The 23,546-nt window shown below is 33.0% G+C and overlaps 1 protein-coding gene and 1 long non-coding RNA gene across 29 annotated transcripts; both read right to left on the bottom strand.

Annotated features, from left to right (window-relative positions):
* Positions 1-266: 266 nt before the first annotated feature.
* LOC145010931 (uncharacterized) lies at positions 267-15,409 on the bottom strand. 10 transcript variants are annotated; one of them, XM_078969517.1, is made up of 9 exons: positions 15,332-15,409; positions 14,614-14,682; positions 13,943-14,021; positions 13,820-13,871; positions 13,550-13,596; positions 13,376-13,405; positions 13,230-13,270; positions 12,694-12,747; positions 10,316-10,687 (listed from the first exon to the last, which is right to left on the bottom strand). In XM_078969517.1, the coding sequence occupies exons 3-9, from the start codon at positions 13,973-13,975 to the stop codon at positions 10,666-10,668; spliced, it is 279 nt and encodes a 92-aa protein (XP_078825643.1). In that variant the 5' UTR covers positions 13,976-14,021; positions 14,614-14,682; positions 15,332-15,409; the 3' UTR covers positions 10,316-10,665. The 10 variants fall into 10 exon arrangements, 9 of the variants coding, with proteins under 9 accessions (XP_078825640.1, XP_078825643.1, XP_078825645.1 ...); XM_078969516.1 differs by lacking the exon at positions 10,316-10,687 and adding an exon at positions 12,485-12,576; XM_078969519.1 differs by lacking the exon at positions 12,694-12,747.
* Positions 15,406-20,961, bottom strand: LOC145010932 (uncharacterized). 19 transcript variants are annotated; one of them, XR_013663986.1, is made up of 13 exons: positions 20,688-20,961; positions 19,847-19,940; positions 19,686-19,771; positions 19,280-19,360; positions 19,084-19,201; positions 18,916-18,993; positions 18,752-18,843; positions 18,547-18,677; positions 17,955-18,013; positions 17,522-17,607; positions 17,394-17,439; positions 16,913-16,999; positions 15,406-15,768 (listed from the first exon to the last, which is right to left on the bottom strand). It is a non-coding gene; the product is annotated as an uncharacterized LOC145010932 (long non-coding RNA). The 19 variants fall into 19 exon arrangements; XR_013663985.1 differs by lacking the exon at positions 17,955-18,013 and having other exon boundaries at positions 19,686-19,787; positions 19,847-19,920; positions 20,665-20,961; XR_013663984.1 differs by lacking the exon at positions 17,955-18,013 and having other exon boundaries at positions 19,847-19,920; positions 20,665-20,961.
* Between the last annotated feature and the right edge of the window lie 2,585 nt (positions 20,962-23,546).

Raw genomic sequence — 23,546 nt, 5'->3', positions numbered from 1 at the left:
AAGACCGATTTCATTTATGCTTTTTAAAATAATTTTCAGAGTAAATCCTTTTAATTTTAAAAGAGATGCGGAATTTGTTCCCAAAAACAAAACATGATAAAATAGATATTTATCAAAACATTTCATAAAGAAATATGATTTCATTTCATAATCAAAAGTCGGGATGTCATGTTCCGATACAGATCATAAAGCATAAACGATAGCATTACAAGTCTTTCAACAAATATATACATATACAGACTTGTAAACAAAACAACTTGATGTTCGCCCATCTTAAGTTCTTGTGCCACTTCCTGTAAAATAAATCAACTGAGTGGGTCAGGCTTGGGAGCCTGGTGAGCATATAGGGTTTTCAACCCACAATAAATAATTAAATTAATTATTATCAACCAACAATAACCCAGTTACCCATTCCCGTTATTCTCACTTTATGTCCCTAAATAACTAACACAAGGGACCTAGTCTAAGAATATTTCATCGGGGCGACTACACATGCTTCAGGGGTTCCTCAGCAATATAAGTCAAATAAGGCAACCATGGGGGGGATGGAATACAGCGAATGAACACCCAAGTTCATTAACACCTACAGGTTATGAGCCTGCTAGCGTTCCACTGGACTATCTAGAAAAGTCTGTGGTCGTCATCTAAATTCCGCTAGATGACTGGATCAAAACAACATCGAGGCCTCTCATCTGTTTATTACACACCAACTATCTACCCATATTCTACCCAACATATTAGTAGATAAAATATACATTTTTATACGTAGTTTCAAAACCTGTATAGCATGCTCAATCAAAACATTTTTCACATAAATTTCATAGAGAATACTTCAGATCTATAAGATAGAAGAGAGTGAATATACATTCACACGTATAACAACCAAGTATATACACATAACACGTATTTTATAGGAAATACTTCATAATATTGTGTTGGAATGAAAGTAACTACACACTCACTTGATCAGAAGATGATCGGGCAGCACTACGGCTTGCAGAAGAGGTGTTTCTCCGTAGATCTGGAAGATCTTCACAAAATCGGGCTCCTCGCGGGCAGCGTTTCGGCTCGGGAATAACGCTCTTCGGGATTCTCGGGGCTTCGGATCTTGCTTCGGGGCTCGAGAATATTACCGGGGCTTCGGGGTATAAACGGCACGCAAAACGAGGCAAAACTTAGAGAGAAAGAAGAGTTTGAACAAGAGAAAATGGCTGAATTCGAGTTCTATTTATAGGCTGCTGGGTCTGGGATTACGCGGGGCGTACTCGGGTTACGCGGGGCGTACTTTGACGTCACTGCGTGCGTCGACTGGTGGCACTCGAGTATTGGTCAGACAAGTTGCAACCGACTGAGTACGCGGGGCGTACTCAAATTACGCGGGGCGTAATTGACTTGTCAAACTTCTAAATTGCGTAACTTTCGCATACGAGCTCCGTTTTCGACGTTCTTTATATCCACGCGAAGGTAAGACCGTACTCTACAACTTTCATTTAGACTCCGTCGGCAAATTTTGACTTTTATTTTTATTATTTATTTTTAGAAGGCCGGGACAGAAAAACTTCGTTATAAATTCATAACTTCTTCGTCTGACATCCGTTCTCGCCTAACTTTTCATTGCTTCGCTACTAACAACAAGATCTTCGATTCTCATTTAGATTGTTTCAGCTAAAAACCGCTCGATCTCAAATCGAGTATTCAGGCTGCATACTGCTAAGTCGAAACTTAGAAAAATCATAACTTCCTCATACGAAGTCAGATTTGGGCGTTCCTTTTATGCACGCTCTCGGTTTAACGAAATCTACGACTTTCGTTTAGATCGCTAAGGCTAAATATCGCTCTATCTTAAATTCATATTTTACGTCACTCATCGTCATACCGATTCTGTCTCGAAACTTCGACAGGTCATAACTTCTTCGTTATAACTCGGATTTTGGCATTCCTTATATCTCTGGAATCCTTGTTTCAACCACTACAACTTTATGCAAAGATGTCGGGCTTATCTCACACTTTAATTTTGACGCTTATTTTATTCTTAATTCATTAAATTATAAAAATCAAGAAAATAAACACATAAATCACATAATTCACATAATTCACAAATAATACATTTTTATTATTTCAAATTTAGTTGCAAAGGTTAACCTAGACTATTACATTGCTAAAAATGGCAAGCCCAGAAACACGGGCGTTACAGAACAACCCGACGAGTCCTATGAAGATTGCCTGGAACTCGACGAGTTGTTCTTCAAACTTGGCGAGTCGGGTCACGAGTTGGTTCAATCGTCCCAATTCATGAGTTAAGGGTGATTCAGTGAGTGGGAAGAAGGATTGGTCGAATAGGACCGGGTTAGTAGGAAAAGGACTCGGCGAGTCCATGCAATGACTCCGCGAGTCCAGTCAAATGGACATTGACTTTGACCAAGGAGTTGACCTTGGACCAACGGAGGGTCAGTCTTTTGACCTAAGGGTATTTATGGGTGTCTAACCTATGTTTATGGTTTATAGCCGGAGGATTTGCGATCCAGCAGTCAGACGCTCAGCAAGCAGACTTCAGCAGCCACTTTCGAGGTGAGTTACCTTCCAGTAGCGGTGGGTCTAAGGCCACAATGCCGGTCCACCAGTAGGAGATGTATGATATATGATTGTGTTTGTGATATCATCTAGGTTTGCTACTACCTGATATGTTATATGCTAGCATGATATGTTGTATGTGATAGTAGTAGAGTTCGGTTGTTAGGACCGAAGGGTAATCAGACACCCCATATACGTCTGACAGTATGTGATGTTATGTTTATATGCTACCGTGATCTGTTATATGAGTTAGAGGTAGTAGGAGGGGAGCAGTCCCCGAGTTCGGTTGTTAGGACTGAAGGGTAATTCAGACACCTAAGATAGGTCTGATAATCTGTTACGTTATAATATGTGATAGTAGTAGTAGTACGGGTGAAATAGTCCCCGAGGTACGGTCGTTATGACCGAAGGTAGTCAGCACCCCAAAATGGCTTGACATGGGTAGTTAGCACCCTAGAATGACTTGACACGGGTAGGTCGGCACCCCAGAATGGCCGTATCGGGTAGGTCGGGCACCCCAAAAATGCCTGGCAATATATATGATATGTGATTGTATGGTATGTGGTATGATGGGGGAACTTACTAAGTTTTGTGCTTACAGTTTTCAGTTTTGGTTTCAGGTACCTCTTCTTCGAAGGGGAAGGAGCTGGCGCGGTAGCTGCACATCACACACACACGCTTTGTATTCCGCACTATGAGATTTTCCTAGGGATTTGTACTCTGACTTTGTTATGTTTTTATAAACTGGTTTCTAGACACGCACGTCTTTTATGAAATGATATGATCGGTGAATGTTTTATTTCTAATGTTTTGCTAAGTATGTGTATTTAAAAATGAAATTTTTGACTCGTATTTTTGGGATGTTACAATAGAATCAAGAATTTCGTCTATATCTAAGTAGAAGTAAAGGGTTTTAGCCTTATCATGGCTAGAACACACAAAAAGACATCAAAATAGTATTCCAAAACGTATTAAAGCAAACCAACTTGATGATTCCAAGCTTTGATCTTCAAATAGAATCTCCAAAAAGTGTTCTTTAGCTTCCGAACAACTTCTAGTCTTCTAAAAATCGTATTTACTTGTTCTCCAAGTTGGCATACCTCTTAGAATAGAGGAGGGCATCTATTTATAATTTCCGAAAACATCATGAACATGTCACGTACCTCATTGACCCGTCACGTACTAAACAGGTACGTGCGTTGATGTTGAACTATTTAGCCTCATCGCGTCCAAAATAAACATCCATATATATATATATATATATATATATATATATATATATATATATATATATATATATATATATATATATATATATATATATGTAAATGCATATATATATATATATATATATATATATATATATATATATATATATGTGTGTGTGTATATATATATATATGTATATATATATATATATATATGTATATATATGTATGTATATATCTTAAAGATTAAATCTTGTCCTATTTAAATCCATTAAGTCAAAAAAACGGATATGTTTTCTTGGTGTACAATATTTAAAAATGTTATTGGTCAGTAGACATACTTTACCGATACCGATACTGGTTGAGTTTTACCTTGAGGTGAGTCAACATGTGTATGTTCAAAGCAGTGACATTGGAGGAAACTATATATTTATAGAGTTATTATCATTATCTATGGATATACAACTACTTTTAAGCCTGAATGACAACATCTTAATATGTTTGCGCAATGGAGTTCTTTGGTGATCTCACCCTTTATGAAGGTTCTTTATGGAAGGATGCCCAAGTCTGAAACCTGATAAGCAAAACATGTTTCTAGCTTTAGCTTTTGATGTAATAGATTTTTTTGTAGACCGGATTTGTACATCACGATCGCAAGACTTGTATATGTGGGGAATGGCAAAAATGATGTACACTTTTATGTTAACTCTACATGATAAACCCTAATTCAACCTTTTATTTAAATTCTAACAACAATAGATAGTAAAAGTACAACTACCCGATAGCCACATAAAAATGGTGATCTTTAGAAAATTTTCAAAAACTAGCAACTATTCTACTTTAAGGCTTAGAGTGTCTGACTTCTCGATATCCAAATATCAAGTGAGAAATATACATGGTACCCTTGTTAGAAAACCTAAATGAAAAAATCAGTCCAACGATCCTAAGAGAAAGTTATGGCGGTGTAAAGCATGTTGTTTTCATATATTTCACAATATAGGAAACTTTTGAAGCTAAAAATCATGACTTCCTAACATCCAACTTTTGAGTGAGATATGTCTATGGAAGTATGGATAGCCCGTATTAGAAAGTAAACGGAGTTTATAAGACGATTAAAGTTATGAAGCTTCAAAATTGGCTTAAATTTGACATTTTCGCAGGTTGGTATCTACGAAAAATGAGATTTTAGCAGATATCCACCTGCAAAAATGATGGTTATTTGGGTCATTTTGCTAATTATTGGCTAAATATTAGAAAGTGGTTTTTGCGATTAGCAATCTTTGTGTTTTTCTCTTATTTATTTTGTTAAAATTTGATCATATATCTTCACTGGTAATTTAGTTTAATGGTAACATTTTTATCATGCATTCACAAAGAGTAGTTGAAACCACTTTGGGAAGAAGTCTTTAGGATTAACAAATTTCAGTAATTAAGTCTTGATCTACACCAAACAAATTAGTTGTTGTAACTAACAAGTTTCCAATTTTTTTTGTTAGCACCAAGTTCTTTGTAAACTTTGTATTCTATAATTGGTGATTAATTATTCTAAGTTGTTGTAAGTAACAAGTTATCCAATTTTTTATAAGCACCAAGTTCTGGTTAAATAAATTATATAATGTGTATTTGTTTAATTCCTGCGTCACAAATCACAATTGCAAATACGAAGTCAGAAATTAAGGATGAGCTGTAATTAGTTAGAAGGTCATTTTCGTTATCCACCAATTACAATTTATGATGAGATGCTCTATTTTTTGCAGATGAGTTAGTAGCAAAACTACTGAATCCAACAAATACAGACTTGGGTTATATCAAATCACTGGATATATATAATGGACTACGGGAATAGTATTGAAGTTACAAATACTTCTGGTTCAATTTGTCCCCACTAATTAATTCATAGTTAACTTCATTATATATTATGTGCGTATACTTTCAGTTTTTTTAAAGCTGCATATGAGGAGGGGGCCTTCAGAAAATGATGATCCAGCCTTGAATTTACTAAAAAAAAGTTTTGAACATATGTATCACATTCAAATTGGATGATCAACATCACATACTAAAAGGGCCTAGTGATTCTCAAAATAATTATAAACATCCTTCTGGAGTGTTGTTTGTTGCTGTAGAAATGGGCAACACTACATTTCTGATTGAACTCTTTCAAGTATATCCCCATCTATTAGCAGCCAGAAATGTGAATGATGACAGCATATTTCATGTAGCTGTCATGCATCGTCACCTTGGTATCTACAATCTACTCTATGAGATTGGCAAAAGAAGGTTGATATCAACTACACACCCAAGCGCACAAGGAAACACTATACTACATCTCTGTGGAAATGATGGTTATTTGGGTCATTTTGCTAATTCTTGGCTAAATATTAGAAAGTGGTTTGTGGGATTAGCAATATTTGTGTTTTTCTCTTATTTATTTTGTTAAAATTTACTTTCCGTTTCCTTGTGCGCTTGGGTGTGTAGTTGTATAGATTTTCAAGTACAACGACTCGATAGGAAAATTTGATCATGTTTTTTACCAGTGTTATGATTTCATTTTTATTTTGTATGAATTTCGATTTTGTTTCAAATCCAAAACAACAAGTCATTATATGGTTTAAACCAGGCTCCACATACATGGTTTCAATTCCTCTCCAGCTCTCTACAGGGACGTGACATTCATGGATCTAAAACAGATCCATCACTCCTTACTTACTCTAAAGGAGGTACATTGCTTTACATGCTTTTCTATGTTGATGATATTATCTTAATCGGAGTAACTCAGAGGTGACTAATCAGGTGGTTCACACTTTGGGTCATTCACTTTCCATTTAAGATATGGGTCAACTCCCCTATTTTCCAGGGATCGAAATCATTCCATGTGGAAAGGACATAATTTTCTCACAACAGAAATATATTTTGGAGTTACTTGAACATCAAAATTTATCAAAAGTCAACCCTATGCCTACAACGATTGTTGTTAATGCTAATATTTCCCTTGGTGACAGTCGTCCACTTGATGACCTAATTCAATATCGTCAAATAGTAGGTGCACTCCGGTATGTCACTTTGTCTTAACCTGATATTGCATATGTTGTTAATAAAGTATGTCAATTTATGCATTAACCTATTGTTAATCACTGGTCAACTATTAAGCGGATCTTGAGGTACTTAAAAGGGACATCGATGTGTAGCCTACTAATTCATCATTACCTTGGAACTACACTTCATGCTTACACTGATTCTGTTTTCAATAACCTTAGTGCTTTTTCTAACGTTGATTAGGCTAGTTGTCCAGACAACTGTCGATCCATGGGGGGATATGCTATATATATAACTTTGTTACCTTGAGTTGACACGATTGCTAAACTTACATGGTTACAATCCAATGTTTCATGCATGTACAAAGCATGTTAAAGTATATTTTCATTTTTTCAGTGAAAAAGTTGCTCAAGGAAACCTATTAGTCCAATCTATCTTCATAGATGATCAAATTGCAGATATCTTACAAAGCCCTTATCTTCTCAAAGATTCTTCAATTTAAGACACAAGCTAAAGATCGTTTCCCGAAATTAGCTTGCGAGGGAATATTAGACTAGATATATAATTACCATATATTAAGATGGTACCCACGTGTAATATTATTCTGTATATATCCCACATAACCCATTTACATAATATGTGAAAATACAATTACTGATTACCAAGTTTTTTATTCTTAACAGTATAAACAGTTAAAATTATAGATTTCAAAACATATTGATAGTAGACTGCTATAAGTGGTAACCAAAATCAATTTTTAAAATTTCAGAGTGCAAAGTACTATGTTATAAGTGTTTAGATTTTCACAGTATATGTTAAAAGTAGGAAAAAGAAAAAATAAAACATGTTTATAAAGTTAAAAAATGAAATAACAAGAAATAAATCTAAAAGTATAATGCTAGAAGTGGTAACCAAAACCTAACATGTTTAGGTTTTCAAAGTTCAATGCCACAATAGGAAGAAAAAAATATCTTAATATATGTTTTAGAAGTACTATCTTATAATTGTTTAGATTTTCAAAGTACGATGTGTAAGTAATAAAAACAAAATAAAAGTACAATTTCTTAATAGGTTAAATAATGAATATATAATGTTATAATTGAAATAATAATAATGATATAATTGCATAAGTTATATTATCTTAATAGGTTACATATTGAAACCATAGTGCTATAACTGAAATAACAATGTTATAATTGGGTAGATTTTCCAAGTAGATGGTCTTAATATATATATATATATATATATATATATATATATATATATATATATATATATATATATATATATATATATATATACACACATAAAAGTAAATAGAAAGTAAATTGAAAATTTAATGTTACGAGTGGTAAGCAAAATCAATGTTGTATAGATTTTCAAGTACAACGACTCGATATATATATATATATATATATATATATATATATATATATATATATATATATATATATATATATTTCCTATCGAGTCGTTGTACTTGAAAATCTATACAACATTGATTTTGCTTACCACTCGTAACATTAAATTTTCAATTTACTTTCCGTTTACTTTTGTGTGTATATGCACAAAAGTAAACGGAAAGTAAATTGAAAATTTAATGTTACGAGTGGTAAGCAAAATCAATGTTGTATAGATTTTCAAGTACAACGACTCGATAGGAAAATAAATAAGAGTACAATGTCTAATTATGTTACGGTGTTAGGTATAAACCCAACAACAACCAACTGTCGATTTTCTAGGAGGAAGCGGAACCAAATCCCAAGTACAGTAGAATGTAATGCATTCATCTCATCGAACATTGCCTTATCTCCATCCCGATTCTATAAGAGCCTCCCTTAGATTTTTAGGAGTGGAAACAGAAGACAAAGACGATACAAAGGTAGTATAGGAAGGGGATAAACGATGGTAGCTCAAGAAATTATAAATTGGATAAGGGTTACGAGTGGAACGAGTACCTTTCCGTTCAGCTACGGGACGGTCTAAATCAGGATCTAACACTAAAGGCATGATCGACATAGCAGGGGAGTTTGGTAGGCATGTAGTGTCATCAGTTGTGGGTGAAGTCATGTGCTCAAACGAATGTTCATCGAACAAGAGTCAGTCAGTTGGTTGGACCGGCTGATGTCGATGGTAAGTAGGCAAAGGTGGCGGCGTATTTGTGATAGGGTCCACAGGTGGTGACGTATCATTGATTAGATTTGTGATCGGATCCTTAGAGTGAAAGTTTAGTGGGTTATGTGGATCATCTTCAAGTACGAAATCAAGAGAGCACTTACTACGGTCGGTATGACTCAAGAACATGGTAGTTTCAAAGAAGGTTACATCAGCGCAAATGAAATGTCGTCCAAGATCAGGAGAGAAACATTTGTAACCTTTTTGTGTCCAAGAATAACCCAATAAGATAGTTTTGAAAGATTTTACGTGTAGTTTATCTTTTCCGGGTGTGAGATCATGGACAAAACAAATGCAAACAAAAGATGCGAGGCGGAAGGGAGAACAGTTGTTGAGTAGGAAATAATAAAGCATGAAGGATTTGATTTTTTAATACCGAAGAACGCATGCGATTAATTAGGTAGCATGATGTGATAATGGCATATCCCCAAAAACGCAGTGGAACATAGTTATGAAGAAGGAGAGTACGTGTTGTTTCGATTAAGTGTTTGATTTTCCGTTCAACCACTCCATTTTGTTTTGGGGAATGTGCACATAAGGATTGATGAAGCATACCCTGTGAGGTCATGAATGATTGAAACAGAGTTGAAACATACTCTTTTGCATTGTCACTTCGTAGGATACGTAAAGGAATACCGAATTTAGTTTTAATTTCAAAACAAAAAGACTTAAAGGTAGAAAATAATTCAAATCTATTTTTCATTAAGAACAATTAGGTACACCTTGAGTAATCATCAATGAAGGTGACGATAATTAAAACCCAGATGTGATGTAACACGACTAGGACCCAACACATCTAAAAGAACTAAAGCAAAAGGAGATTCAGATTTTTATTGACTCGACTAGGAAATGAATTACGAGTAGGGATGGCAATGGGTACGGGTATACCGGGTTTCGTGTTCCCCATGGGTAATCGGGGATTTTTCCCCATTACAAAGTTTTGAAGTTTTATGAAAAATAACTCATAATTATATATTAACCAACAAACAAAAACTAACAGAACTAATATAAAATACTATAATCACTAAATGTCTTCAAACACGAACAATAACATTCAAGGTTACAAATTAAATCATTATTTGCAAAAAAAGACAAAAAGTCTTCCCAAAACTATACGTTTGATTGTTAGAAAACCTTATTTATTCTAATGAACATTTGCTTATGCATTATTAAAAATAAAAACATATATATATATATATATATATATATATATATATATATATATATATATATATATATATATATATATATATATATATATATATATATATATATATATATATATATATATATATATATATATATATATATATATATATATATCAGGTACCCATCGGGGCCGGTTTCGGGTACGGGTATGGGTACCCGACATGTAAAACCATCCCCATCCCCGGTCAACCGGGGATTTACCCGGTCAACTCGGGTTAGGGTTTCGAGTACCCGTTGGGTACGGGTTTTTTTTGCCATCTCTAATTACGAGTATGTTTTCCCAACTGACAGGACTTACATTCTAATGATGACAACTTTGCAAGACTCGGTACCAATTTTTGTAACTTTGAAAGACTAGGATGTCCCAAACGATGATGAATAATGGCAGGAGAATCAGTTGCAATACATGTTGTAGGTGAAGATGGTGGTGTAAGGCAATATAGCCCATGGTACTTACATCCTACACCAATCATCCTCCTAGTGTATCGATCCTGCACAAGAAACAAATCATCCAAAAAGGTAACTTTATATGGTGAGGTTTTAGCTAGTTTACTAACAGAAATAAGATTGAATGGACAACCAAATAAAAAAAGGAAATCAAGAGATAATGAAAGCATTGGGGCTTGTCCAATATCTGTAGCTTTAGTTTGTGAGCCATTAAACATGGTAATATGGGACAATGTATTTGAGTATGTAATGTTAGAGAATAAGTTTGTGTAACCGACACATGTTTAGTATCATCTGAATCAATCACCCTAGGACCCATTGGGGATGATTGAGATATGCAAGCAATGGGAGATTGTTTATCTTCTTGTAGTTTCAGGAGTTCTTCATAGTCCGCAGCAGAGATAGACACACTGCATGGCGAGGTTCCCTCATGTGCAACATTAACTATCATAGGTGGTTTAAGTTGAAAGCATTGGTCAACTGTATGAACAATCTTATTGCAATGGTTGCATCGGGGCCGATTTTTATTCCCTCGACCACGATTGGCTCTCCTTAGATGCAACAAGAATTATAGAATCGGTGATGTTAGAACTAGTAGTGATGTTTGTTGATGCTGAAATACGAACTAGTTGCTCAAACACATTATCAAGATTTAGAATCCCAGGAGCTAAGATTTGGTTACGAACAAACTCAAGATCAGGATGTAATCCTGCAAGTGCAAGAACCACAAAGAATTTTCCACATTGCTCTTGTTGAATGATTTTCTTCATATTAGAGACCAATGTGTATAGATGATTGATATCGTTCCAGTAAAATTTCTTTGCTTTCTGTCAAACCTCGTAGCAAGAGCGATACGATCGGTATTGAACATATTGTTTGTTCCGGACATTGTTTAATAAACAGAATAAAAGAAATAATAACACTGGTAAAAAACACAAAGATAAAAGTAGAGATGAAAGGATCTAGAAAGCCTAATATACAACTAATTTACAGCTAATGGACAACCTAATATACAGCTAATTTACAGTTAATTTACAATTAGTTTTCAACAGAAACTATAGTACTACATTTGATTATATTTCAAAATACGATGTCTTAATAGGGAAAAAAAATAAAATATAATGTTATAGTTGGTAACCATGGTTAAACAAGTTTATATTCTAAAAGTAGAATGTACTACAGTGTTTTAAAAGGGTAGATTTTGAAAATATATAATGTTATGATTTGGAGTATATTGTCGCATGCAACTGGTTAAATTTTGAAAGTAAACTATCTTAATTATAAAAACTTTGAAGTTATGATGCTATAACCGGTATCCAAAACCAAACATGTTTAGTTTTTCAAAATACAGTGATTTAATAGAAAAAATAATAAAATTACAATGTCTTCATAGGTTAGATTATGAAAGTATAATGTTTTAACAGAATGTTTTATACCTTAGTCTCCAAATAGCACTCAACTAAAACATACAAACTTATGAGGATATATATAACTAGTGGAAGCCCCCCAAGCCATTGGCATGGGTTTGAATGAGTTTCGACTAAAACTGTAGCTTTCTACCTTTTCCTATTAAAACATTATACTTTGAGAAATATACTTGTACTTGTGTTGTGTTGATTCAGATGTAATTGTTTGTTTTTAAAACCTGTTTTTTTGGGGTTTTTTTTAAGTTTGTGTTGTTTGGATTTTCTGTCCCAGTTAGTAATCAGAGTATATTTGTTGAAATGTGACTAAACAACAAAATTTGGCAAGCAAAAAAGACCAGGTGTGGGTAAATGTGGTTTTTATGATTAACAAACAAAAATATGAATAATGGACTATCAATGGCTGGGTCGATTCAGTGGCTTGACATCTATGAGGATCTCTAATTGTATATCTTGATAATAACATGCGTATGGCTTAACCTTATCCACCTGTCACACTTTCAGGCCTACTAACATGTTTATGAATTAGGGAAATTATTAAGTGACATATACGAACAAAATTATTATTAAATTTTTTACAAAGTACTGCTGACAAGCAATCATTGTTTGGAGTCAGATATAAAAACCTTTTTGATTGCAGAAACCAACTCCATTTTGCTTCCCATATGTTCCCAGCATTACTATATATAAAGACTGGAGAAGGTGAATAATTTAAGCAAAAAGGGTAAAAAAAACATGAAAAACGAAAATTTTAGTGTTAAACACCTAAGGTTATTTTCTTGAAAAACAATATTACTGAAATGCAGTGAGGTTTAGCTGGGATAAGGAATCATAACAAAGGAAATTGTTATGACATGCTACAGATGACAAATTGGAAGACTGATTATGAACTATGTAAAAGTAAAACCACTATACGTATTAATTAATGTCATAATAGGTAATTAAATTTAGGAATATACAGATATTTATCTAGATCATAAATTTCTTATGTGCCTACTAGTCATTTCTCCAAAACCTGAGATAAACCATAATAACTTTTAACAACAAAGTTGATTTTGATAGCATGTATTACCAAAAGCATGTTTGCCTATGTATCATAGTTTTCTAGATGTTCTAGGTTTGAATAATTTTCTTACATTAACCAAAGGAAATCATAAATTACCTCTTAGTGGTATGCATCTCCTTATTCCACATCAATTTAACCTAATTTATAAACCAAGCATCATAATATATTTAGAATAAACTCAGTTTATATTTGATTTATTATACGAAGAGCTGTTTAAAAAATGGAACTAATGATTCAAAAACCCAAATTTTTGCAGCCAGAAACCACATGGTCTGTAATAAATGCAAAGTGAAAGTGTCAGAAAATAACTATATAACAGTAAAAAGATTAGATGTTTCAAGTGTATGCTTTATTTGGCCTAAACTTGAAAGGGTTAAATATATACAACAAATTTCACTTATTTGTTTATGCTTTACCTGTGAATCCAAAACATCATATGAGGCCGAGCTGGTGAATGGCCATTCTGTAATCATTAAAAAATCAACAAAAAAAAAGATCAACATACAAGGGTATTTATTAAAAATCCTTTTCTAAGCAGGTGAGAATATAGATAACACTGGTAAAGGGAGAAGAGATACATGTAACTGATAATTATTATTCCCATAAATTGCACAAACTTGGACTCATGGTTGAAAGTCATATAAACTGTAGAAAGAGATATCCAATAAAAATAGTATTTTACTGACTTCTCATGTCAAAGCTTTCCGACTCATTGGAATGCAGCAACGACCTCCATTTCTGCAATCACATCTAAAAACTTTAATCCATATTCAAAAGTATATAAAAGGTGGTAAAAGAATTGAAGTTACCTGAACAAAGTAACCACGTTTCACTTTCTGCATAAGAATTGAAACTGCAACTAAGTAACAAATATCGTATCAGATTTACCTGCAGCAACCAAACCATCCGAAATTTTAGTAAAAAGAAAAACGATTTTCAAAATTTTGATAACATCATATACAAGAATTGGAAATTAAGGAAAGATCATCTACGGAAATCAGAAAATGTTGAGTGTAAAATTCTTCACCAAATTCTTAAAAATTTTGAGTGGATATGACGAATGAAAGAGCGTAAAAGTCCATCCGATTAAAGATTCCACCGGTAGGGATAAGTAATCAGAAAAAACCAAATGGAAATAGGCAAAGGGAATCAAAATTAAATAATATAAAAAGGAATCACTAAGATCGATGTATTGGAATTTTAGAATTCGTCTGTCTGTTCCAATTTATACAAAAAGGAATCATAATCGAAATACACAACCAAAATAGGAAGAAAAGGTAGGAGGATATTTAATTTCACCAATCAAATTCTTATTGGCTTACAGAGTCGGTGAATGGAAGTGGAAGCCAGCTAATAAGGGACAGATCAGCAGGTGCAAATTTTAAAAAGTGGCTAATAAGGGACGAAAATTGCCAAAATATAAAAAATTCTGTGGCATGTCATATATTAATAATCAGCATAATACGGTTTGGTTATTTACCTTGGCATCGTATATAGTCATTTAGCTTTTTCTCCAGATTTCTAGTTGCTCTTGACTGCTGCGGTTATCCTGTCAAATAACCACAAATTAGTAATTGAAATACATAAATTAAGATTGGTATGGAAGCTTTTACAATCTTCACAAATTAATATAAAATGTGGCCCCGATAATAACCCGTGATGACAGTGTTGCTAATCAGCCAATATTACAAGAAGCGAGTAAAAAAGTTAATAGATAGTCAATACATGATTGAACCTCCTCATAAACAAACCAACAAACTAGGATATGTTAAACTTAACACATTCAGACCAAATGACTTATCCAAGATTTTGACCAGAGTTATTTTGTTAGTAAAATGCAAATCAATGAAAGAGAAACAAGAAATGAATTGTAAGTACGATGCTATTATCCGTAAAGACAATGCAAGTACACATAGCTACCATAAGTAAAACATAAAGTATATATTGCATACATTGGTAAAAAGAATGAAGTATGTTGCTATTTCATGATATTTACCTTGTAAAAAAATAAAAAAACAAATGTGTGTTACCTCTTCAACCCCAAAAGGATGTTGTTTCATCAGACCAGTGATGATTTAGCAGGTTTCCAAAAAAAGATGAAAAATAATAACTTTTTCATCACAATTATATGAGACAAAGCCTAATTATTTTTGGTAAAAAAAGTAGCTTTTCTTAATTTATTTTCTTATATAAATTACCTCAAGAGGGTCAGAGGGTACTCAGTGACGCTTTGGGAAGTGGGAACTATTTGGGTTGGGGGGGGGGGGGGGGGGGGGGGGGGGGAATCAATGGGGGCCATTTCAAGAGGCTGGTGGTCTTTGGAAGCAGAAATATTTCTCCTCCTTCCTTTTGACCTTGACTTTGACCATCCATCTACAAGGCCTCTGCCTGCTGTTTTGCTGCATGCTACCCAAATGATTGTCTTCTTAAGTAGTAACTATAACAAGTATCTTCTGATTGTTATCAGAGGGAGAGCCTCTGAATGAAGATGAAGGTATTCCATTCACGAGAGAGAGAGAGAGAGAGAGAGAGAGAGAGAGAGAGATCTTTTTTGGAAGCTCCAATGAAGACAATTTTCTTTTGAAGAGGATCTTGAAAGTTATTCATAGGAAATACATTCGTGTCTTCTGATGATCTGAAACAAAAACAAGAAAGTTTTTAAGCATATCAGATATCAGATGCAACTTATTTTTTTTAAGTAAGAGATGAATTTTGTTGGGGTGTTATTTATGCTGCTTGAACATGGAAATGAGAGGGATGAAGAAGACAAGGGCATAATGGTCATGTTGAAATATTTAATATCTGTGTTGTTAAAGTTGAAATCCCATGGACCAAAAACCGTTATGGAACCATGAAATGAGTACCAAAATTTCAAAAAGTATTCCTTTTTGGAGAATCTTTTCTGGGATTATTAGAATATGGTTATGCTCCTTAAACATGCAAATGGAAGAGATGAAGAAGACATTGGCAAAATGGTCATTATAATAAATTTAACATGTGGGCTTCTAAAGTTGAGAACAAGAGACCAAACACAATATTATCAAATAATGAAATGAGTGCCATATTTTCAAAAAGATACTATTTTTAAAGATTTAGGGTTTAGTTATGCTCCTTCAACATATATGACAGTACTTTCTAACCATAATTTCAAAAAGATTTTATTTTTAAGGATTTAGTGTTCAGTTATGCTCCTTCAACATATATGAAAATAGTTTCTAAGGAAATAGAGAAATTTTGTTGAAATTTCATCATGCCCCTTGAAAATGGAATAGAAAGAGACGAAGATGACAGGGACAAAATGGTCGTTTTCATAAATTTAAGCATCTAGGTGACAACCCAGGTACATAAAGCGATTGAGAAACCATGAAATAAGGACCAAAACTGCAAAAAACTCCCTTTTGGATTGGACCTAATGCGTACCAAAAGCAGAAGAGAAAAGAGTAAGGATTATATCACAGGGACATCCACAAGCTTTACTTCTGAAACATGTATGCTAAAAAATGTACTTTCAGTTATTCCTATTATAGGCAGCATTCTACTTGGAAATATCCACCCAATTACAGCAATGTTATCATGATACCAAGAAATTTTCATTGCTATGATTGGATAAATTTTCAAAACTATGATGTCCTAACAAGAAAGATTACAAGTACAACGCTATAACTACATAGAATAGAGATTTCATAATGTAATGCCCTTATAAGAAAAAGAAAAGGTTGAAAATACTATGTTCTAATAACAGAAAGAAAAAGAAGTTCGAAGATATAATGAAAACTGACCACAAGTAGGGTTAGGGGGGCCTACATGACCCAAGAGGACATCCATCCTTCTCATTCATATAAGTAAATTTTTTGAGGTATAATCTCCTAATAAGAAAAAGAAAAAAAATTGAACGCACGATGCTGTAAAAGGGTAGGTTATTCAAAGTAATATGTCACAACAAGAAAATGCTATAATTGGATATAAATTTTAAAGCAGAATAACCTAATAAGAAAAAGATGAAAGTACATTGTTATAAACATCTATAATAGTATAATGACCTGATAAGAAAATAGCTAAAAGTAGGATGCTATATAATTTAGTAAATTTTTTTGAACTTTTAAAGTACAATGTCTTAATGAGAAAAAGTTAGAAAGAAATGAAGTATGTAGGATGCATAAAACTCAAATAAATGAAAGTAAGTTGTTATTTAAAGTATGGAATGAAAACTACAAGGCGCCTTCCCTCTTTTGTGGAGAAGAAAGTTTTAAAAATTGTTACCTTTAATTTAAATAATGCTTTTTGCCTCTTCACTGCATTCATAACACTGCAATAACCAACCACACACACACACACATAAATGAGTATCAATGATTGAAAAATACATAAATTTATCGTTTATACCCCACCCGTCATATGCTCTGTTATATAATCGTGTAACTCAGTAGGTTGAACTCAGTTTTGCCATGTCATCCAACAAGTTCAAGCTGTTGACCTACACCAATGAAAATATAGCAAGTAAGCCAAAAAGAAAGAGCTGTTTTGTCATGAACTTTATTTTCTTTGGAAAGGTACAAAACCAACAAGGATAAAGTAGTATACAAGTGACATGCCTAATCTGCCTTAAAAAATAAAGTATATGTTTTGTACCCAATCTGCCTTAAAAAATAATAAACTACTCAACATACTCTCCTCCAAAAATAACTCCATCTTGTAATCTCAGAAGGTTTCAGATGCATACCTATTGTGGAAGCAAATTAGTGATGTTTTTTTTTTCAAATATATACAATTTCAGTGAAGAAAGTATTAGTACACAAAATTATGATGTAAATTGTAAGGTACCAATTTCGTGTCTTCAATTTCTCTGGAAGAACACTATTGTACCCTTGTTTTACCCTTAACTACCACAACAACAAAATCAGTAACTATGGTGATGAAATGTAGAGGCCATAGGGTTTACATTAAGAGTGTATATATGAACATGAAATCTATAGTTGATAAAAAAAACAAACCATGGAACAACAAAAAATGTACATTGATCTAGGCAAAATTAATCCCATATGTGTGAAACATATGTATCAACTACTCATGTCTTATTTGACAATCTTCTTCTATTAAACTAAATTCATCCAGAGTTTTTAGAAAGTAGACTACATACTCACATTGAATCCAAAATATAACATATAATCCAGATGGATATACACTATTGCTTGCCAACAAATGTAAAAAAAAAAAATCTATCATACCATACATAAAGCATTGACCAACACAATTGCACTTGGCATATGATGTTTATTCAAGTTAATAATTGTTGTTTTTGGATGAAAAGCTATAAATACATTGCTATTATGAGTAAATATTAAAGAAAATTATCTATTAAATACTAATAGTAAAAGAAAAATATCAATTAAAATATTAACAGAATTTGCGATACCTGATAGCATTTCTTGTATAGACCATCAGAAAGAATGAGATAAAATCCATACTTTCTTAATATAATTGGTTTGGCTAAATGGTAACAGCAATAAGATGCTTGTTCAGCATCATAGCTGAACTAAGAGGTTCCTGCAAAAGAATTGAAGTTTTTCATAAAATTCACATATTTATATTTTTATTCACAAAAGAGAATTGATTATTACCTTAAAACACCAGCACCCTCTTTATATTGACCACTTGCTTCTAACATTTCAACCCACCATGTGGCATTTCTCTTCCCTGATGTCTCAATTTGCTAATTGAAAGTACACTTTTTAGATAAATAAAAAATTTGACAAAATAATAAATATAAATTGTAAAGAACTACCAGGCGTACTAAATGAGTGCTGAAGGCATTTTCCATGCAATATTTAGCATCTTTTTAAGAAAATAAGCACATCATTTCCTGAGGATAATAAATAAGCACAAGTTTTAGGAACAGAGGGGTATTTCTGGAAATACACAAACAGGGTCATAGACTCATAGTTATAGCTACCTGTACACACCTGTATATCATTTCCATACTTTGTCAACTTGTAAATTCTAATCAGTGGATTGAAGGCAGTAATTTGATAAAGCAAGGTATTTGAGATTCAATGGACCTAAAAGTGTACCTTTAAACATTAATAGAAAAACTAAATAAGAATATAAAAAGCATGAAGTGTTTTATAGTGTTAAGGGTAAAAACATACATGTTAACACTTTGATTCATGGGGGCATCTTCTTTTCCTTTTCTAAACCACAAGCTTTGTATTTGGTTTCTGAAACCTCTTCTTGTTGCAGAGTAATGAATGGAAATTGTAAAAGGAATTGGAAATTATCAATTTAAAATATTTTTGAAATGAATGAAATTTATCAAAGGAATTGGAATATGCCATGTGTATGGTTGAAAAGAAATGGAAGGATTTCAATTCCATTCATGTTTTGTTATGTGTTTGGTTTGTAAATCTATCAAGAGAATTTAAGTGAAAATTATGTTGAATGACTAAAACACCCTTTAGTGACTTTTTTAAAAAAATCAATAGAACTGCTATTATAATTAAATCCATGTAATTTCAAAAAAGGGAGAATGAGCAACAATGCAATTTAAAAACTTACATGTAATAGATTATCAAAGGATACATTGCGTTCAAATTCTTTAATGAAAAACTGGAACCATGCTGGCATAAAATCAGGTTAAGAAGCTGCAGGGGCAAGTTACTAAAAATAATTTTAAAATGATAAAATCTAAACTCTTAGAATTATGTGTAAAAACTTACAGATGGGTATAGTTTCTAGTTCTATATATAGGTGAAGGATGGCTCTAAGTACAAGTCTGATTCCTCATTGTTTCCTGCATCAGCAATAACCAGTCTGAAACCTCATTAAGGAAAGCATTGTACCATGTGATGGATGTTGTGAACATGTAAACAAATAAATTTATACATTAACATTTGATTGTCCAACATCTGATACCTACAACATTCACAATTTGAAGCCTATAAACAATATGGAAAGGCTTTTCATTATTACCCTATTAGACATTTTGCATGTATATTAATATTAAGTAATTAACAAAGTACAGTCTGGTTTCTTAATCTTCATAAATTTATGTACCATGGGGAATAAATCTATGTGTTGATAAATGTGGCAGATTATGTGACCCTAATAATAACCCGTGATGACAATGTTGCTGTTAGCCAGAATTGGTTATTCACAACAAGAGATCTGAGTAAGACATTCGTGATCTGGTCTGATAAAATTGGTTATTCATAAGAACATATTCTGAAACAAGCGTACCATACACGTTAAATCAGATTTTACAAAGAAAAAAATCAATAAAAAGATAGAGGAGAGAACCCTAACGAGACGATCAACAAAACTACAGAAAAACTATGTTAAGTTGCAATACAGCCTGTTTTAGAAAACCAGAGTTTACTGAAAAAAAAAACACAACTATGCTTCGATTTTTCTTTTATCCATACATACATAGGAGATTACAACATCTGAAATACAGAAAACCCTAAGAGAACTTAAATAAAAGGGAAAAGAGAAAAATGATAAGAATGAAAAGTTACAGATAACTTCTTAGGTTTACCGACATGGTTGTGAGTGTCTTACGAAGGGTGGGGGTGCTTGTGTCTCCGGTGAGCTGAGTTACAGAGGTGGCGATGAGTTGTCTCCGACGGCGTTTGGAGAACGAAGCGGGATGAGTGAAGTGAAGCAGGAAGAGTGGAGAACGTAACGTATATTTTATGCTCAAATACACCGACCCAAACCTTTTTGGCTTCCCAATTCCAACGGTCTTTTATAAAACCTTTCCAAAATTAAAACCTTTCTAACTTACACGTCTCCGGATCGTAGTTTTGTAAAATGAGGATTGTTTCCCCACAACTTCCATGCGTATTCCAACCAATTGACATAAATGGTCCCTTGAATATTACAACTTCTTATTTATGCTTATATTAAATTTTATACATGTGTTTTTCTTATAAAATATTATTAAACTTTATGTTAGGTTGCAAATAATATCACAAGATCCGATCAATACTTTCAAATTAGTACCAATATTTAGTATCGTAACTGAATTAAATGTTCAATGCATCATTTACAAACTGTTAGGTGAAAATTTTCTTTATGTTGATTTATTTAAAAAATGTAGGAAATAACATAGTGTTACATTCATTAACTTAAAAATAAATAAATAAATAAAAGAACAAACACCAACAATAAACTTTGTGTTTTTTGTGGACACGTTTCGTATATACCTTTTTAAATTACACCTTCTTCAGATCATATGTAGCGCATTAGTCACGATATAAATTCTTTTTATTTATTTATTTATTATTATTATTATTATTATTGTTATTTTCACATAAGAGGTTTTCTATGAAAGCAGTATCCAATTTTACGGTTTAGGGTGTCGACCATTCTACCTCTCCTACCAACTGAGACTTGAGTAATATTATTGTTGTAATAAATTACACCTTGTAAAACCAACATATTAAATCATTTACTTTTTCTAAATTAAAAAACAACTTAGATCCATATCATTTTGTTTAATTTGTATTCTTTTCAAAAAATGACCTAACTTTGTTGATATGATTATTTATCAATCATTTACATTAATATTTTAGTTTGGGATTATACATACAATTAATTTTGAGTGTGGCTTACGAATAGTGTTGGTATTCGACTGATGGCTTGGACGATTTGGTTCGGCTTCAATACCATCGTTGTTTCCGGATGCTTTGCAATTGGAGCACCGTCACCTCTTTCTCACTCTTCCCTTAATTCAATCACTCTTCCTTTTTTGCTTCCCAAACTATCGTCCATCAACTTCTTCTTCATATCTAATTCCCACTGTCTCCTTCTACCGTCTGATAAATCGACTAAATCGACTGTAGCTTCCACTCCGTCTCTATCTTCTCAGATCCAGATGGGACTGTGTCTTTCTATAATGATTTCTTTTCTGTAATCATTGACATCTTTGAACTACTACTGATGTCTTCTATATATCTCTTCGTAATAATCAATATTCCCAACCCTTAAATTGATTTGAATGGTTCAAACAAATGTGGAGAAGAAGACGGACCCTTGACACCCTCTTGCCACCGTCATCACCGGGACATGCATTCAAGATTCAAAGGGTGATTTTGAGAAATTACAAGAACAAGTTTGATTAAAAGTGGGAGTAAGTTCAAAAGGGTCAAACTTGAAGATACAGCCGACACAAACCTTTTGACACATTCTCGCCACTACCACCATCCCGTCTTCAATTGTCGATGATTACTACCCAGTTAGATGTTATTTTCAGGAAAAACCACTTCAATTTGTGAATAAGTATATCCGGTTGATGGTGTTTCAGTCATGGTTGTTAACGACTCATCTTCTTCACCTAGCTTCCGTGAGCTTGACGACTTCTCCTTACAGCTTAACGACGTCTCCTTACAGGTAATGTTTGTTTTACCTTTTTTCTGCCCACCAAGTGTTTGTTAACAATTAATCTATACTTTTAAGCTCGTTTAACAAATTAATAAAGTATCCGAAACAATGTTAATTAGAGTAATAAGATTTTTTATTACTATTCTTAAATGATTAATTTCAATTCTTGGTTTTCCGATTTTAATTAGTTGATATGAAGTATGGTTTAGATTTTTTAGACATTAATTCTTTTACTTCAGATTGCTTTTCTTTTAAGTGTTGTGTTGAGATGTCTAAATTTTTCCATAGTTTTTTAAGTAAATTAACTTTATAATTGTTATTAGAATTACACTATATTTGAGTTTTATTGATCATAATTATTATTTATTTTTCGTTCTACCATGTTAAAGGTGGTTTAATACTAAGTGACTATTCTTTGTTAGTTTTTATTTTTAGATATTTTTCTAGTAATTTTTTCTGTTGAGTTATATTTTGTAATAATTCAGAAATTTGTTTGGGCAAAAGTAAACTATCTATTTCTATAATATTGTTTAGTTTTTGAATAATTATATTTAATTTATCTCTTACTGATTTATCTTTTTCAGAACTAAGACCAATAGTTTATAATTTTCCTTATAGTAAACTTTGTGGTATTTCTGTAACACTCATAAAAATCGTGCCAAATTTAAACTTTTAAAACCTTTCAAACCATTTAACATTACAAAGTTTGTTTTCAAAATAGTAAATATCAGAGTATCCCAGTATCAAATCATAAAATCATAATAACATGAGGAGTCGTACGATCATGCCTTCGCCTTCCCGCGATCACTAGAAGTACCTGAAACAATAATCAATAGATGTAAGCTCGAAGGCTTAGTGAACTACCCCAAAATACCAACCCCATACAACCATAATCATATCATAATAAACTAACATAGAACAACATGCATAATAAGCCTTCAGCCTGACTGGACCGCCTCGCAGGCCTTCGGTCTATCTGGACCGCTCTCCGAGCCTTCGGCACGTCTGGACCGCCTCATAGGGCCTTCAGCCTAT

This window comes from Lactuca saligna, chromosome 8 (genome assembly GCF_052625555.1).
Source record: "Lactuca saligna cultivar CGN05327 chromosome 8, ASM5262555v1, whole genome shotgun sequence".
In the NCBI taxonomy this organism is placed as follows: Eukaryota; Viridiplantae; Streptophyta; class Magnoliopsida; order Asterales; family Asteraceae; genus Lactuca; species Lactuca saligna.
Note: the sequence above shows the minus strand (reverse complement) of the source record. Positions and strands in the feature narration are given on the sequence as shown.

What these genes read in the sequence shown, in the direction of transcription:
- LOC145010931 (XM_078969510.1), bottom strand. Translation starts at nt 13,975, where the DNA reads ATGCAGAAAGTGAAACGTGGTTACTTTGTTCAG. An exon ending in ATGATGTTTTGGATTCACAG is followed by an intron (nt 13,406 to 13,549) that starts GTAAAGCATAAA and finishes CATTTATTACAG; the next exon opens with ACCATGTGGTTTCTGGCTGC. An exon ending in TTCTGGCTGCAAAAATTTGG is followed by an intron (nt 13,271 to 13,375) that starts GTTTTTGAATCA and finishes TTTATAAATTAG; the next exon opens with GTTAAATTGATGTGGAATAA.